A 19446-nucleotide genomic window follows, 5' to 3' on the forward strand; every position below is an offset into this window, starting at 1 on the left:
AGGCTCCAGAATGCATGACGAACTCCAGACTGGTCTGTTACTACTTGGTATTTATTTGTGCAAATGTTGCAGAGGTCTTGAGAAACACAGGATCAGTATCAGCATTCATAAATAACATTCAGTTTGCATATCAAGTCAAAACCTGGATAACAACACGACACCCACATTCCCATCCGAACACAAAGTGTCCATGCATACAGCCGCACATGAGTGCAACGATGAAGGACTAAAACATTAACGTATTGCTGCATTGAGAGTTAGTGCATTAAGACTGTTCCTTTACTAATTACTGATAGACAGCGGTGGGCAGGAATACAACGTGAAGAACAACAGACCTGACCAGGTTTAGAGAGAAACACTCAGATTAACTTTTCAACTAGATCTTCCACACGGTGATCAGGAAACTCGGAGGCTTCATCTCATTCACATTAGCAGGTACTTGTGCACACTATTACCATGTTCAAACACAATATGTTACAAAATCATGCTCAAGTCCTTTGGGAAAATGAGAAGATTCTTGTTCAACATGATGGATCAGGGCTGCATCATGATGGTGAAATGGTTGATTGTGATTATTTAACTCTAAATGTATTATCACAACTTTTGTCTTTTTCACTTTTATTTTACATTTCATCAGAATGATTTCACTTTCATTTAAGCCCAAATCAAGAGATTTAGTTGCTGCAAACAGCAGAAACGACCGGGTAAAAGAATACACATCTTTTATTTGAGCAGAATATCTCAGAGATGTTTTTAGCTCAAAAGTGCTTTTTCCGTAATGTAGAGAAAGCGTGTGTGAATGGTTGCCTAGTTGGAAAGATTAGTGTTGCTCATCATTTTCAATTGAAAGTAGTTTCGGAAAGTAGCTAAAGTCTGTCCAAAAAGCTGCTAGATTTGTCGCTAGTAGCTGCATTTCCATTACCCTTTAAATTGCACAAACTGAAACTGCAAATTGAAAATAAGCTCAATGGAAACACGTCAGACTCCCATGCATCACAAAAAGGTCCTATGCTCGCATGAGGTGGTTTTTCAGGAAATTCAAAAATGAATATTTCGCAAAACTCCAATGGAAGGTTTTTCACATTTACAGGTCACATGGGCGTACGTAAAAGTCACATGATCATTCTTTAATGTACTATAACTTCCAAGAAGCACCTCATATGCGGCCACTCTCAAGTATAAAGGGCTTTCCTTGCCATTAATGCTTAAATAACCCTTAATTACACTGTGGCACGTTACGTCTATCACAGCCATTGAAGCTGAGCATGGCCGCTTAAGTCAATGCTCATGTTTATACCAGTCGTGCCACAGCATGTTTCAGAAGCATCCCAGAAGAGGCTCGGGTATACGGTGCTTCGCTAAAGATAACGCCTCTGTCTCCTTCTAAAAATAATGGCTAGTACGGTGGGGATGATATACATAAACCTATCAACATCCAACAGCATGACTTATCGCAAGAGGAAAAAATTGTGTTTAGGTCACTTAACACTGGTTAATGGAAACATTGTCATTTTGCAATAGCTTTTTATCAACATTTATCAAATGTCGCAAAAGATTTGTGCAAATCTGTAATAGAAATGCATCGTGAATTAAAGAAGAAAAAAACAAGCTTATCGATTAGCTGGCGACACTGATTAAGTAAACCACTGGTCAGAAAATGTATCAATTCATGAAAGGAGCTATGATTGCGGGGGATTTAAACTCTTGACATCTGGCAACCGCAAACATAAATTGAGTCTTGACACCAATGTACAAAAACGCAAATGACAAAATAAACTGAAAGGTTTTCAGGACAAATTATCAGTGGGCAAATATCACAGAAAACCGTGATGGTGATTATAATACAATTCATCGTGAAGCCCTATGACGGATGAAGAATAATTGTGAGCTATATTCTCCAGGCATGCTCTTATTTTTGCATAAAGATGTTTGGTTCTTTGTTTACTGAAGCCTTGCCAATGCCTCCCCAATGAGACCTAAAAGGGCAGAGAAAAGCATCCCAGAGTTCATGTCCACATCAAGGACGACAGTGTTGATGTTCTGATGAAGCACATTTTGGATTTCACTGTTAAGATTGGCAATTGCTCTGCTTTTCACTCTTGAGACCTTTGTGCTTGTTTATATGGAAACACTTTTCCTGTTTCCCAGTCATCGATCTGTTAACAGAAGTCCATACTCATATTTGTTCTCCAGGTTGCCGATTTGATGGTGTTCCTCAACAGAAGAATAATACAGTCGGCAGTTTCATAAAGCTGGAGATCTTTCTGGTACTATCATACCTGTTTGTTTGAAGTCACAACCAAAGCCAAAGTCTCATGAAGACAAATTCAAATGATCCAAGAAATGCATTACCATGCACCATCACAGGACGTTGCAGGTCCGATTGCTCAGCGCAGAGAACTGAATTTTGGGTCTCTGTTCTTGGAGTCTTTCCGTCTTGAACTGTGGCTGTGATAAGGTCTTGGCGAGGAGTTGGAGGTCTTGTGCGTGTGATGAGTGGTCTGTTTTGCCTTGGATCTGTGGTGGGAGTGATGTTTGTGAGGGGTGTTGGTCGACTGGCGTCCTTCAGTGGTTTTGGGAGGGTGGGGTTCAGGTGATGGGACGATCTCTGGAAGAGTCTCCAAGACGGCCGGCATGGCTTGAGGTTTGGCCTGCGGACAGGAGCTTGTGAGGAGAGGAGATCGAGAGGCCGTTTCCAGCAGACCTTTGGTTCCCTGTGTGCACTGTGGAGGATGACAGGAAAGATGGATGGAGGGTTATGATGGTGATCAAGAACCAGGGATAAGGGAATGGGTGTGACAAAGACAAAAAAAGAAGTAGATTTGTTGTTAGAAAGAGTGGAAGTAAAATATTTTGAGGTGGTTTAAAAGGAAAAGCTAATATACAGTAGCTGAGCAGTAAAGCTTGAGCCAACCAGATATCAGCATCACTGATGACTCATGCAGATGATTCATCTTCTGCTATACTGAACTAAATATGAACAACTGAGTCATATTGAAGTGCTCGTATAAATTCTGCTAGGAGAGAACAATGGAAATTTACAGCAGCAAGATCATGAGATTAGACAAAATACCATCTTAAAGGGTATTTCACTGAAAAAAATTAATTATATGGTAATGTATTCATCCTTGTGTTGTTTAAAACTTATCTTATCTCCCATACATTAAAGGAGATGTTTAGCAGTAGATGTGCTGCAAATTAAACATTCAAACTTGGCCCCTCCTCATTGGTGGAACACCATAAGAAGCCACGCCCCTGTTGCTGACATCATCAGTGTTGCCAGATGGCATTTTTGGGTTTGATTGTGTGGGTCAAAATTGGTTTGGGTGGGTAAAAAAAAAATGGGCTAGTTTGAAAACAGTTTGTTATATTTTAATGTTTACATTTTATAGGAAAGTAACAAATTTGCCTATAGAAGGCAGATGTGATGATTCATGAGTGATGGGTTTTTAACACAATAAGGAATCAGATTTAAAAATGTGTTGCTGTGTTTTAAAGTGATTTTTATGTAAAAGTTCATACATTTAAGTTGTAGCTACAGTAAAAAGTGAAAGAGCTGAATATAATGGGGTGGGATTTTCTTGAAGTGTGCAGGTTTTAAAGAGATTGTGTGCTTAAATTAATTTAGCCAATCTGGCAACACTAGACATCATATCAGGTACCAGAACACATACAACCCAACCGACTCAAGACTTCCTGTGGAAAGATAAGTGATGATTTAACTTGTTTCCCAAATATTGTGTTTATCATGCATAATAATTCCTTTTTTTTTTTTTTACATATATGAATGAACACACACTGGCTGCAATTTGCAAGCAATTTTAGCCATCTCCAGGCTTGTTTACTTGTGTCAGGACAGAGGAAATTATTGGAGCTCTCCAAACTTTGAAATAACCAGAATATGATTTACATCAGTCTATTTACTGACTGTTCTCATATGACAATGTGTCATTAAAGATGCATATTGTAATAAATAAAGAATCAATATGATCTGAAGCACTTCAAAAAATAAAAAGACAAATAAAAAATAGAGCGAATAAGACTGAATAATGTAAATGTTTTTTTCTGGTTCCTCTCACAAAGCTATGGCATGGCGTCAAAATTTATATCATATTGATAGATCATTCTGACTTACTGATTTTTTTTATGATAATTTTACAGGAACAAGTACTGTAAAAGCTTGAACATGCATCCATTGTATGGAAAACAAAGAGCTTGGACATTCTGCTTAACATCTCCTTTTGTTATCCACAGAAGGATTTGGAACAACATGAGGGCATAAAATGGACTTATGTTTGGATGAATTTCCCTTTAAGATTCTGGTCCATGGCATGATACTACAGCTTGTGTGGTAGTACCACACTGACTAAATGAAAGTCAAAACATTTATACACAAACGAAACATGAAATAGTGGTAAGTGGTCAGACTGGGAGGAGGAGGAGCAGTGCTGATCGTGTGCTGATGCTGTAAAACATCAGCCGTCGAGCATCAGCACCATTAGCTCTAGCAGCAGCATGCAGACCGAAAGCATGTGGAGCCAATGTGACACCACCTACAGGAATATATAAGTGTGCCCCAAACACCGGCCTGAGTCTTACCAACCTCCCCACAATCCCCTACTTCTGCCAACTGAAGCATCAGCCGGCACAAGACAGGGCGAAATCCAGGCAATCTTTCTCCTAAATACACATGCACACACAAACACACACACACACACATATAGAGGACAAGGGTTAATGCGCTAAGACCGATAAGTGTGTAATGCATCAGAGCATGCCAGGAAAACATACACAACTGTGAGTAAACAAACAACTGGATACCTACATAACAAATATGCATGCATGACAAGAATTATGTGGTTTAGTTTGAAAAATATTTATTTAACATTAAAATGCATTTTTAATATTTACAAGCAGAAATATGTTCAAAAAGTACAAAATGTCAGGAATGTTCCTAATTTCAAATTTAAGCCCATGCATTTATAATACATAAAACCCCATAGGGACATTTCCAGGTCACATGCAAACCATTTCACAATATATGCACATGCACACAGACACAAACACACATCAAGTACTGGATCCCTACACTACTGTGCAGAGATGCATTAGCACCTTAATAACTTTACCATTTTCCATAGTTTAATGTAAGTGATATTTACCATAGCTATTTATTTTGGACTTCACAGAACAGGATGACATGGACTTTTCCGTAAAGTTACAACCAAAGAAATGCACATAAACACTAGAGCTTTTAGCTATTGGTTTGTTTGTTCACTGATGAGAGGCACTTTTGTTTTGGTGATATAAACCAGAAAGATCAAGGCACATTCACATTGATAAACAGCCACAAGAAAATTCAAAAACTAAAAACAAACATGTTGCTTGTTTCTTTGAACCAAACAACCCAAATTATACAAACAAACAAACAGCTTGAGTTGTTTTTACATGCTCAAAACAAACAACTTTAATAAATTAATGAAAAATAAACAACATTTGTGAGAGGTGTTTGCTTATACTCAGATGTTTTTCAAGAGCACCACTGTGCATCATAATCTCAAGTCTTTGAACCATCGAAGAGCTTAAAAAAAGAAACACCATCACCTGAAACTACAGCGTCTTTCCTGCTCACAAACTGTGAATTCTACCTAGTGTCACAGGAAGCCAAAAGTTTCATTTCCTTTTTTTGTAATAAGATGCTGCACAATTGTGCAATGTAACTGCTACACCCATTGCTCTATAAACCATAAACACTCTAACCCACTATCTACAAGGGAGCCAATCCATAGAGAATGAGTCCGTTAACAATTATTTCCCTTTCAAACTCAGAGTAAACAACACAAATCTCATCTATAGAAGTGACTTTAACCAGCTGTAACAGCTCTCCTCAACACCAAACAGATCTGAGACAGCCGCACTTGGCTGTAGCCCAGCAAGCTGAAGGCTGTCGGACATCTAAATGAAGGGTGCGACCCATGCCAAAACGCATCAAACAACGCAGCAAGAGGAACAAATGCTGGCTTTGGATCAGACACAGGAAGTCAGGCTGTCGAGTGGCTCTGAATGGAGATGGCAGGTTGCTGTAGGGTTACGACCGGGGGTGGAGGAGGAGGAGGTCGGCCTGAGGTGACTGCTCGTCCTACCATGTTTTTGTCGTTTTTAGCAGCTGGGAGCTGGATTTCCACAGCACTGGTCTGGACGGAGTCATCGGAGGGCACAAAGCCTCGCCTGTCAATCAAACTGACAAGACGAGAGGAGGCAAAGGAATTACATCAAAGCCACAGTGATAAACAGAGGCTACATATTGTGGATCCTGTTTTTACTGGCACACTGGAGACCATATACACTCATCTACACGCGTCTCACCTGGGAGGCATGGGTCCACAGAGCACAGAACAGCAGTTTTTGATAATGCTGTTGTAACTGTAAGGATTTCCAACATCCTCACCTCCACTTTTCCCTGACCAGGAGCCTTTAATCTGTAATAAATACACATACAGTCCATGAAATATCTAGGCCTACATAATAAAAATATATATATATATATTTGTATGCATTTTCTATTTGGTTTCATTGTGAGTATTTGCGGCATGTTTCTGTAATTAGTTATGGTTATGAGTATTTGCGGCATGTTTCTGTATTTGGTTTCACTGTGAGTATTTGCTGCATGTTTTTGTATTTGGTTTCATTGTGAGTATTTCCAGCATGTTTCTGTATTCAGTTATGTTGTGAGTATTTGCAGCATGTTTCTGTATTTGGTTTCATTGTGAGTATTTACAGCATGTTTCTGTATTTGGTTTCATTGTGAGTATTTGCAGCATGTTTCTGTATTCAGTTATGTTGTGAGTATTTGCAGCATGTTTCTGTATTCAGTTATGTTGTGAGTATTTGCAGCATGTTTATGTATTTGGTTTCATTGTGAGTATTTGCAGCATGTTTTTGTATTTGGTTTCAATGTGAGTATTTGCAGCATGTTTCTGTATTCAGTTATGTTGTGAGTATTTGCGGCATGTTTATGTATTTGGTTTCATTGTGAGTATTTGCGGCATGTTTATGTTTTTGGTTTCATTGTGAGTATTTGCAGCATGTTTCTGTATTTGGTTTCATTGTGAGTATTTGCAGCATGTTTCTGTATTTGGTTTCATTGTGAGTATTTGCGGCATGTTTCTGTATTCAGTTATGTTGTGAGTATTTGCGGCATGTTTCTGTATTCAGTTATGTTGTGAGTATTTGCGGCATGTTTATCTATTTGGTTTCATTGTGAGTATTTGTGGCATGTTTCTGTATTTGGTTTCATTGTGAGTATTTGCAGCATGTTTCTGTATTCAGTTATGTTGTGAGTATTTGCAGCATGTTTCTGTATTCAGTTATGTTGTGAGTATTTGCAGCATGTTTATGTATTTGGTTTCATTGTGAGTATTTGCAGCATGTTTATGTATTTGGTTTCATTGTGAGTATTTGCGGCATGTTTCTGTATTCAGTTATGTTGTGAGTATTTGCAGCATGTTTCTGTATTCAGTTATGTTGTGAGTATTTGCAGCATGTTTATGTATTTGGTTTCATTGTGAGTATTTGCAGCATGTTTTTGTATTTGGTTTCAATGTGAGTATTTGCAGCATGTTTCTGTATTCAGTTATGTTGTGAGTATTTGCGGCATGTTTATGTATTTGGTTTCATTGTGAGTATTTGCGGCATGTTTATGTATTTGGTTTCATTGTGAGTATTTGCAGCATGTTTCTGTATTTGGTTTCATTGTGAGTATTTGCAGCATGTTTCTGTATTTGGTTTCATTGTGAGTATTTGCGGCATGTTTCTGTATTCAGTTATGTTGTGAGTATTTGCGGCATGTTTCTGTATTCAGTTATGTTGTGAGTATTTGCGGCATGTTTATCTATTTGGTTTCATTGTGAGTATTTGTGGCATGTTTCTGTATTTGGTTTCATTGTGAGTATTTGCAGCATGTTTCTGTATTCAGTTATGTTGTGAGTATTTGCGGCATGTTTATGTATTTGGTTTCATTGTGAGTATTTGCGGCATGTTTTTGTATTTGGTTTCATTGTGAGTATTTGCAGCATGTTTCTGTATTCAGTTATGTTGTGAGTATTTGCGGCATGTTTATGTATTTGGTTTCATTGTGAGTATTTGCGGCATGTTTATGTATTTGGTTTCATTGTGAGTATTTGCGGCATGTTTCTGTATTCAGTTATGTTGTGAGTATTTGCGGCATGTTTATGTATTTGGTTTCATTGTGAGTATTTGCGGCATGTTTATGTATTTGGTTTCATTGTGAGTATTTGCGGCATGTTTCTGTATTCAGTTATGTTGTGAGTATTTGCGGCATGTTTCTGTATTCAGTTATGTTGTGAGTATTTGCGGCATGTTTATCTATTTGGTTTCATTGTGAGTATTTGTGGCATGTTTCTGTATTTGGTTTCATTGTGAGTATTTGCAGCATGTTTCTGTATTCAGTTATGTTGTGAGTATTTGCGGCATGTTTATGTATTTGGTTTCATTGTGAGTATTTGCAGCATGTTTCTGTATTTGGTTTCATTGTGAGTATTTGCGGCATGTTTCTGTATTCAGTTATGTTGTGAGTATTTGCGGCATGTTTATCTATTTGGTTTCATTGTGAGTATTTGGAGATCAATCTGTATTTATTTACCATTATGGGGTCAGCTGTGGCCTAATGGTTGGGTCGCAAGTTCGCAACTTATAAATTATCTTAAATTTAGCCTAAATAGTTGAGTGTATTAGAAGCAAAAACAACTTGTGCACTACTTAAGTTATGAAAGGAAAACACTTACATCCTCATTGGTAGTAAGATTTGCAGCTACCAGGTATGTATGGAAGCCTGAGAGGCCCAAAATGGACCAAACTGAAAAGAAGCAAACCACTAGCTCAAGAGCAGTGAAGAAAGTAAAGGAAAACTTCAGAATTGGCACCAATAATGAATATTAATAGCACACAGTGCAGGAATATTCTGGGCTAAATATAACTCTATCATCAGAATCATTTTGACTGGTCCCTCGGTTTGTAAAAACATTGCACTTATAATGAAAGTGCACCAAACTGTTGAGCCCTGGATATGAAACGCAGAGGAAAAAAACAGATATCATGGCCATGGATTAGGAATTCATTCCCTTGTTTTAGTTAAATCATGGCAACACTTTAACTAAACTAAAGGGAATAAATCAGTACAATATGGTCATGATTTAACTAAAACAAAAGAAAAAATACAAATGTGGCCATAATATCTATTTCCCCCACATGTCATGTGTGGTACTCCATACAGAAGTGTTCAGAGCAGAAATGTGACATTTTGGGTAGCTGGAACAATTACATTAAGAGGCACTCAAATATGTATTGTAAAAACCATGCAGACTATACTAGCTATATCATACGATCACAAATACTATATTTTACATTGCTGTTTTTTCCAGTATGACTTGCCCCATAGATTAACATTGTAAGCACATTGCTACAAACCTAATTTTCATTTGTTTTTATAAACTGAGGCACAAGTTGACATTATTTTCTGTCATTTCTTGTTCATTGAACTTCACTTGTATTTAACCCAGCGCATTCCTTTATGGCAATAACAGACTCTTTGTAAGTTAAACATCTGAAATCACACAACGAATGAAAGGATATCTGGCAGGACTCTCTTGGAGAGCAATAACCAACCCATTTCCTCCTCGTGACCCTATAAAAGAGAGCATTAGTCACTAAAAGCTTTTATCAGATCTTAAGTCATTTAGGTCCAGTAAGAGATTCACATGGCATCTGTGCTTGCCTTTATAAGATCAGCATACTGCAAACAAACCAACTCTATGATGGGAACACTACCAGTCTATTATCTGGACAAATCTTACTAAATTAAATAGCTTATGCTTAAAAAACGGAAATTAGTTTTGTTTAAATTGTTCCAATTCGGAACAATGGAACATTATAATGTTACATTTAAAAACCAACAACTCCTTCAGTGCTGTTCAAACGCATCCCATGATGCACCTCATGAAGTACATGTCTCTATTATAAGTTACACTATTATTCAAAAGTTTTTGGTTGGTACAATTTGTACGGTAATATTGTGAAATATTATTACAATTTAAAATAACTGTTTGCTATTACAATACATAGTAAAATGTAATTTATTTCTGTGATGAGAGCTGTATTTTCAGTATCATTACTCCAGGCTTCAATGTCACATGATCCTTCAGAAATCAGTATAATCTGCTGATTTACTGCTCAAGAAATAGATTTTATTATTATTTTTTATTATTAGCATTTTAAGGAAAAGCATGATTTATTAGAAATTTTTTAGGATACTTTGATGACCAAAGTTTAAAAGAACAGAATTTATTTGGAACACAAATCTTTGTGTAACATTATAAACACTTCTAAAGTCCCTTTTTAGAAAGGCAAGAGCTACTCTGGTTACTCAACTGGAGAGTGGCACGATCTCACTGAACGAACACACCACTCAGAGATGTATGTATTTGTTTGAGCTCACAGAAACAGGAAGTGTAGTCAAGGAAAATGATATGACACATACTCAGAGCCAGGTGTGTGGTTGCACAAGCGAAGATGAAGGTCGTGAGGAAAGACAGCGAGACGATGAAGGCGTAGAAGAAGCGATAGTTTCGTTTTCCCACACAGTTGCCGACCCAGGGGCAGTGATGATCGAAGCGCTCTGTCAAACACACACACACACACACACACACACACACACACGCTTGTGAATTAAACAGGCTGCTGGCTTAGGAACAAGTGTGAACTTCAGATATCAAACTGCTTCATCAACCTAACGCTATAAATAACACCGCTAAATCTGAGAAGGATAACATCCTACATGAATTCACAAGCAGAAGAGTGTGAAAACTGCACATAATAAACACTCTGGCAATTCATATTGAATGTTAGGAGTAGAGTATAGTCACATAGTTGAATCTTCGGAGCAGTGTTTGCCTGTACAAAAACAGGAGCAACTGTGAAGTAAAAAAAATGTACATTCTTCATAGAGGAATTGATTTTTAACTAAATAACAAGCAGTTAAAGACAGAGCTACTGTGAGCTCCAGTCTTGTTAATCAATGCTACATGCATTTACTGAAACCAACCGATTTAAATTTGATTGGGTCATTTGCAATGCTTCATGGGACTCTACTGCTTTTCCTCAATAAGGTTGTAAAACCACACAGTTCTGAACTTATTTTTCATTTTCAGACACTCAAAGCATGTGGTTTTGCTAACACTTCAGATTAGGGAACACATTCACTATTAACTAGTAGCTGATAAGCTCTTCTAGATGATGGGCTCATGTTGCTTTCACAAATGTGCATTACAGAGACTCAAACTCAGAGCAGATGTAGAGCTGAGTTTATGCGGAGCAGCATTTACTGTGAGACCCGGGTCAACTCTTCTCTTGCAGCACATACATTGAATTAAACTACAGCTTTTGCAGTTTGATCATCCCACTAAGCCATATCGCACTTCCGGTTTTTATTTCAAGTAATACTGCAGCTCCAGCATGCATCACTGGACACACACACACTGCGATGTTGCTCCAGTTATGTCTGACCCAGTGATATCTCCGGCACATCAAACAACGTTAATGCACTTAGACTGGTGAACTGATGTGAACTGATAATGCATACCTGGAGTGCAGTATAAGCAGCTCTAGAAGCAGATGCATGAATTTAAAATGTTTACTTATAACCTCTAGTATGAGCAATAGTGATAATGAATCTTGCATTAGCTATCTCCACTAATAGTTATCATTAAAAGCATGCGAGCACTGCTGTAGACTTCTGGAGGCTCATCTCACCCACACAGTTGTCACACAGGCTGCAGTGGGAGGTGCGCGGCGGACGGAAGATCTTGCAGGTGAAGCAGTACTTTAGTTTAACCACCTGCTGGTTGATGACGACCTCCTTGGTGCGCGGCGGGGGGCGGTAAGACGAGGACGAGCCCGTCGGGTTGTCTGCCAGAGAGGAAAACACATTAAAGGCTCTTTAGAGTTTGCTCGAAACAACTGAAACACTTCCTGTCTTTTGAAATTAGGTGAACACTACAAAAACAAAACCACTGGCACAAGGGAGAACTGTTTTATGCTTGAAGGAAATCAATTTAGTGTAATCATTAGAGCAAAGCGTTGTTTAAAGGTGCTGCAGTGCTTTCACCACTTCACATGAAAAAAGATCCATTAATAATATGCTACATTAAAAGCATTAAGCAAGGAGGCAATCAGAAAACTTTGTCTCATGAAAAAAACGATACGTCTAATGTTGGATTTGTGGTTGTTTAAGTCACACAGAGTAAAAGAATCTGTTAAATAAATGCACACCACTGTATGAGGTTTCATACAGACTCAACTAATTTTAAACTCACTTCTTGTAATCTTTCGCTATCATGATGAAAACAGCTGTGTTCCAGTTCATCAAAGCAGCGACACACGCACCTATACTAAATTTATTCTAACGTCGATTATAACGATGGCAACAGATGTGAGTAAAGGTGATCGCCTCTACAAACAGACAAGCACACGAATAGTTCAGAGATTTACAGACTGTACACATGAAATAAGATTTTGCATTCAACTGCTGATTTTTCCATTGTGCTTCTATAAACATGTTGCATCTTTTTCAATCTTGCAAATGGCACAAAGTGGTCTAAAACCATGGCACACATGGCAAAGTTATATAAAAAAAGAACAACTACTCTAGACACTGCTTTTGCACTGACACAATGAAGATCTATAGATAATCAAGTTGCTTCTTTTCATTTAAGAACACTGCAAAAGATGATGCCCATTTAGGAAAAAGCAGCAAATGAATGACCCCTTAGAGCCGGTTCACACACATTGAGTTTTTGTTTTTATCATGTCAGATGCATGAAAGTGGATTGGAAAAATGTGATTAAAAATTTTGCATTGTTTTTGGTGTGTGAATATATGTGTTGCATCATTTGCAGTGTCTCACACACGGTGTTCTAAAAGCATGGCACATTAAACAAAAAGATGTTTAAAAGATAACTTTTTAAAAACGTCTAATTCCACTACACTGCAAAACATGTTATTTTTGGGAACGGCCTCTAATATGTGATTTTCTGTCTGTGCACTAGAATTACTTCTTTTTTTTTACTTGCTTTATTCCAATCCAGTCAAACATATCAGACGTACACAGTATTGATCCTCAAATTAAAGTGGGCCAGCAGTACACAACACAACAAAATTTAAAAAACAAACATAAGCTCACAACACAACAGAAATGCTCCCAACCACTAGGGGGCAGTGTTGGCAGTGAAACACTGAGGATTGTAAGTGATTGTTCTTAATATGTGTGATCGGATTTTAAATGAACAACGTGTTTTTACTAAATGTTTTGAAATCCTGGTAATCTTCATGTATCGATTCATGAATTGAGCAGAAAATAAATCAATATATTTTTGATTTGGACAGTTTAGCTCTGGGCAGCGTTCAAGCGTAGCCCCACAAAAAGGACAATACATGGTGAACTGAAATAACGTCAGGAGCAAGCAGTGTTAAAACTAATCAAGTACTTTAGACTGCGAATACTTGTGACATGCACACAATTGTCCGTTTCTGCAGACCAACTGCCCCCTAGTGGTTGGGAGCATTTCAGTTGTGTTGTGGCTTAATTTTGTTGTGTTGTGAGCTTATGTTCGCTTTTTAATTGCATTGTGTTGTGCATTAGGGCTGCACAATTAAATCAAAATTTAAGCAAAAAGGCAATAAAGTCGCAATCAGACAGAAGCTGTACATCTTTAAATGCTAACCGACATAGCCATTATCACTGCTTAGAATACAAAGAAATATTGTGTGCCTTAATTATTCTGTTTAAGAAGCCACATCGTATCACACAAGGATTTATTTCAAATACACGACTGATCTCATGAAGTGAGTTTGAAGTAAAAACATGCTATTAATAGGGATGCGCGATAAAAATCTGCTGATATTTAATGCATCTTGTCAGTAAAGCCGGTTCTGTAATCAGAAGTAAATCTCTACATGTGTGTGATTTCACATGGAGCACATTCACTACACAAAGCCGTTGTTCACCGACAAGCTGCGCCAAACCACGATCATATTTTGAGCAGCTTGTCAGTGAACAACGGCTCGGTGTAGTAAATGCTGCTCAATCTGAAAGCAGGTGATGGAGATTTACTACTAATCATAGAACCGGCTTTACTGACTAACTGTGCATGTCAATCGCGATTAATCGTGCATCCCTATTGGGCCACCGTATCAAATGCTCTCAAAAACAAACTTGACTTAATATCTGCCACTTGGATATAAATTCTGATTTTAAATTTCGACTTGCAACAGATATACCGCAAATAGCAAACTTGCAACATTCATCACAGATATAAAACATGACAACTACACGCAAACTAAGCCTTTATTCCAGAAGCAGCCTGCAGTGAAGGTCAGAGGAGGACAAGTAAGCCAGAGGGCTATGAATTCATCTTGAAACAGAAAAATAAAATAAAATGCTGTCACAGAAAAAGAGACACGTCATGCACTTCTCCATTTCCCAGTTCCTCACAAACACATCAGTCTGAACCACTTGAGCGGATCAGAAATTCTACGATGATGATTATTTTTATTATTGTTCAAACTAATAACTGCAGCTCTCTGACTGGCAGATTATATTCCTGTTTGGAGGACATCTGAGATAATGGATGAGTCTGCACCGCAATCATGTGACCTCGTTCAGAGAGAAACATACTTCTCACTGCAACAACCAGACGTGAATGTGCTACTACTGAGCAGGTGAAGATCTCAGTTTGAGTTCTGAGGAGTGTGTGTTCATGACAGTCGTCCTCTGTAATTAGGACAGGATGGAGAAGAAGAGATGGCAGCACGTCCACTCGTCCAGGCCAGTGCAAAGGCTTATTTAGCATTCGGCTTTCTCTGTTAGAAGCCAAATTCCCAAATCAAACCAGCTCAGGCACTTCTCTCAAACAAGGTTATTATTTACTTTTATGCATTTAGCATACACTTTTATCCAAAGTGACTTACAGCAGATGAAAAGGGCCAACAATATCCATGATCTGCTTTCCAAATCATGGTCACTTTAGCAAAAAAATTGCAACAGCAAATCTGAGTGTTAAAAGTTTAACAAACTAGAATCCATGCAGTCAGTGATTTACCTCACAGGAACTTCCAGATCGTAGGGACTGCTATTGAGACGACTATATTTTGTCAACAGAATTTCATTACACAAAGGTAAGTGTGAGTGCAAATTTACAACATTTTGTAAAAGATAAAAACTTGTGGAAACTTTGGCAAACTTTTGCAGACAAAAAGGTTGACCGTCTGTTGTTAATAGTTACGTGATATATGAAGCTCACACAGAAGTCACTCTCAAACCAAGCAGCTTCCAGACGGTCAACGATGCAAATCCACGGGACCAACGTGAACCCGATGCAAAATTAGCATTAGGAAGTCTTTCGTGTAAAACTCTTAATCCAAACGGATACTTTGCACCATGCAAAATTTTTATAAGGTCTTATGCTAAATATGCAACAAACGACACAAAGTCAACAGTCCAAGACGTCCATCTAGTGCATGTTTAAAAATGCATCATATAAATAACAATTCAATATTATATTTTCATTTATTTGTCAGCCAATGTTATTTCTGTTCATACACTGTAAAACTAAACAAAAAAAAGCTGTTTCAACAAAGCGTTGTGCTGTCTTAAAACTTTGTTCAACTTGAAACAATTTAGTTTTTTTTAACAGTGTAGTCGATTTACTTTTTTTTTTTTTTTTTTTGGTTTTAAAATTGAACATTTGAAATTACATGATTCTCTTTCTATATCTGTATTCATGAATATGGAGGACCTTAATGCATTTGCCGAAATGTAGCAGCGACAGAACACACTGCACTGAGCCCTCCATCCCATAATGCATTGCCCTAGACTTGACCTTACATATCCATAGAGATGAATGAAGCAGCAGCATCACACATCACATTTAGTCAAACCTAGACTAAAAATGCTAATCAATCCGGTGTGTTTCTGTAGATGATAACTGATAGCAGTGCTGTAGTAATCCTGAGACGAGTGCTCCTCACCGATCTGCTTCTCGACGTCTGCCGCCTCCTCTGGTGTGGCCCGGGGCAGAATCCCTGGATCCGTGAAGCTGGTCTGGAGGAGAGAGACCATCACAAACACAAACAGGACCCCTCCGATGGCCGGGATGCAGCCGGTGAGGTTCTGCACCAGGTACGGGCAGCTGGAACCACACAACACCTCCGTCAGCAAAACACCAAAATATACAGATCTGAGCGTTAGAATCCAACACAGTTTCTACTTAATGTGCTGCATCCACAGGGAAGAGCTGTACAATACGGTGATTAACGCCACAATTAAATGAGCCACGTTTAAGTAACCATACATTGTTAATTAAGTCCCTAAAAGTGACCTCAACACAAATGATGTCCTGAGAGAGACTACAGTCACTGTGTGAAGCAGAACAGGGAGATCTGCTCTAGTGTTTATATCACAGTTATTATTCTTGCCTACTGAGTATATAGTTACTATTATTATTATAATAATAATGAAGGTACTGCATACAGATAACATTGAAATTAGCTATGCTAGGGTTGTCACAATAGAAAGCTATGTTTATCTTGTTGTTGCAGCAATATTATCTTCATTATGTAGTTTACACTTGACTTAAAAATGAAAACCCTTTCATTTCTATTTCATTATTTCCTTTTCGTTCTACAGTGAACACAAAATCTGATTTCTTGACGAATGTTAGATTAGATTACATAACTTGTATTGACATGATAACATTGCTCACATTTAAAAAAAAAATAGCAATACATTATTCATCATGCACTCATCTTCCTTTATTCTTCTTTTTTACCTTTTAAAATTTCAAAGTCAAAAGTAATTTAAAAATGATCTTAAAGTATAATGCATCACATTACACTTGCAATTTGTGTAATGCACTCTTTCCAGATCAAGAGATCTTTAACAGTATCTAGCTTGAATTAACAAATACGTCCAAATCCATTGGCATTTTGAAGCAGGTGTTTTTTATTATTATTATTATTATAGTTTAAACCCTGAGCTGCACAGTCTGTGACTCGTCTAATGTGTTTCAGACAGTGCTCGTGTTCTCCAGAGAACAGCACACTTACTCGAATATGAAGAAGAGTCCGCTGGTGAGCAGGATGAGCGCCAGTGTGAGCGGCAGCACGCCGCTTTGACGCGCCGCGATGATGCGTCCGTCGCAGCAGAAGCGGTTTTTCCCGGGAAACACCTCCCATTTCCTCCGGAGTCGTCTGGACGTGTGATCGGGCGGAGGCGTCGCGAGCGCCTGCGGATCTATCTGCTGATATTCTCGGTTTTTCATCCTTCCCGGCGATCAGCGTCGGTCAAACATCAGCTGCTGCGCGGAGAGATGTCGCGCGATGGCGTCATGCTTTATTAGAGAACAGACCGCAGTCCGATCGGCGCGCGACGTAACGCGACGTCACAGACGCGTCCTCGCTGCAAGCTTCAGTAAAGCGGCGGCTTCGCTGTGGTCCTTGGTTTAATAAAAACCTTGGTGTAATAAATGACGGACGCAGAGCGAGCATCAGTGTTTACATGAAGAGCGCAATGAATGATGATCCGCGCGCAGATGATGCTCGCACACAGGATGTGACGTAACAGTCCTCAGATGCTCTTCACATGACAGCAGCTGCCCAATATCTCTCATGGCATAATCTGTTGAAAGCTTCTCATGGATTAACCATCAATGGTGTTTAGAGTCATCCTGACATATCTATCTATCCATCCATCCATCCATCCATCCATCCATCTATCTATCTATCTATCTCTCTCTCTCTCTCTCTCTCTCTCTCTGTCTCTGTCTATCTATCTATCTATCTATCTATCTCTCTCTCTCTCTCTCTATCTATCTATCTATCTATCTATCTCTCTCTGTCTGTCTATCTATCTATCTCTCTCTGTCTGTCTATCTATCTATCTATCTATCTATCTATCTATCTATCTCTCTCTGTCTGTCTGTCTGACTATCTATCTATCTCTCTATCTCTCTCTCTGTCTGTCTATCTATCTATCTATCTCTCTCTATCTATCTATCTATCTATCTATCTCTCTGTCTGTCTGTCTATCTTATCTATCTCTCTCTCTCTCTGTCTGTCTATCTATCTCTCTATCTCTCTCTATCTATCTATCTATCTATCTATCTATCTATCTATCTATCTCTCTGTCTGTCTGTCTATCTTATCTATCTCTCTATCTCTCTCTCTCTCTGTCTGTCTATCTATCTCTCTATCTCTCTCTATCTATCTATCTATCTATCTATCTATCTATCTCTCTCTCTCTCTGTCTGTCTATCTATCTATCTCTCTCTCTCTGTCTGTCTATCTATCTCTCTCTGTCTGTCTATCTATCTATCTATCTCTCTGTCTGACTATCTATCTATCTATCTATCTTTGGACATTAGTGTTAAATATCTTGTATGATTAGCTCTTGAGTTCGTTTTTTTTTTCTTTATTGTTTTCATCTTTTCCTTTTTCCAAAACTAAGAATTGCAGCAGCTACAAGGATTATTATTGAAATGTCTCTGAATCACTTTTAATCCATCAATTTAACCCTTTTGAGAAAAGGTTATAATCACAGTTCTACTTTAAGTAAATACTATTCATTTATAATTTTTATTAATCTTGAAAAAGATTTCACTAGACAAACAAACTTCAAAAATAAAATTCACACTGATATGATAATCAGAAATGTTTCTTGAGCAGCAAATCATCATATTAGGATGATTTCTGAAGATCATGTGACACTGAAGACTGGAGGAATGATGCTGAAAATACAGCTGCACATCACAGAAATAAATTACATTTTAAAATATATTCACATGGAAAACAGTTATTTTAAATTCGAATAATAATTCAAAATTGTATTGTTTTATTTGTTTCAAGAAATGCAGCTGGCATAAGAGGCAAGAGGCATAACATTAAAATCTTCCCGACCTCAAAGTGTAAAATTCAATAATATCTGCTAGCATAAAAAAAAAAGACTAAAAAATAAATTCAGTTTTACATTTTTGTCCATACAGTGGGTACGGAAAGTATTCAGACCCCCTTAAATTTTTCACTCTTTGTTATATTGCAGCCAATAAAATACTGTTAAACCAAATTAAATCATGTCAAAAATGCTTTTCATTCTGAAAACATGTAGCACTTTAGGGTCACTGTGTTGAGTGAGAAAAGCTGTTTTGTAGTCAAGACTTAAAAATAAAATAAATCTAACTAAAGAAATATTCACTTCCACACACACACAGAGAGAGAGAGAGAGAGAGAGAGAGAGAGAGAGAGAGAGAGAGAGAATCAGTGACAGCTTGCCCCATTCTCACATCATTTGTGTTTGTGGGGCCGGACACGGCTTAAAAG

General features: G+C 38.0%; 1 protein-coding gene across 1 annotated transcript; it reads right to left on the reverse strand.

Moving 5' to 3' along the window:
• Positions 1–35: 35 nt before the first annotated feature.
• LOC127979283 (palmitoyltransferase ZDHHC18-B-like) lies at positions 36–17698 on the reverse strand. The gene is made up of 9 exons (XM_052584633.1): positions 17179–17698; positions 16102–16262; positions 11827–11982; positions 10556–10693; positions 9652–9703; positions 8805–8907; positions 6367–6479; positions 6144–6240; positions 36–2723 (listed from the first exon to the last, which is right to left on the reverse strand). Exons 1-9 carry the CDS (start codon positions 17391–17393, stop codon positions 2388–2390), a joined length of 1371 nt encoding a protein of 456 aa, XP_052440593.1. The 5' UTR covers positions 17394–17698; the 3' UTR covers positions 36–2387.
• Positions 17699–19446: the final 1748 nt, after the last annotated feature.

This window comes from Carassius gibelio, chromosome B19 (genome assembly GCF_023724105.1).
Source record: "Carassius gibelio isolate Cgi1373 ecotype wild population from Czech Republic chromosome B19, carGib1.2-hapl.c, whole genome shotgun sequence".
Classification (NCBI taxonomy): domain Eukaryota; kingdom Metazoa; phylum Chordata; class Actinopteri; order Cypriniformes; family Cyprinidae; genus Carassius; species Carassius gibelio.

What these genes read in the sequence shown, in the direction of transcription:
- LOC127979283 (XM_052584633.1), bottom strand. Translation starts at nt 17,393, where the DNA reads ATGAAAAACCGAGAATATCAGCAGATAGATCCGCAGGCGCTCGCGACG. An exon ending in CCTGTGTGACAACTGTGTGG is followed by an intron (nt 10,694 to 11,826) that starts GTGAGATGAGCC and finishes TGTGTTTGACAG; the next exon opens with AGCGCTTCGATCATCACTGC. An exon ending in CTAAAAACGACAAAAACATG is followed by an intron (nt 2,724 to 6,143) that starts GTAGGACGAGCA and finishes CATCCTCCACAG; the next exon opens with TGCACACAGGGAACCAAAGG.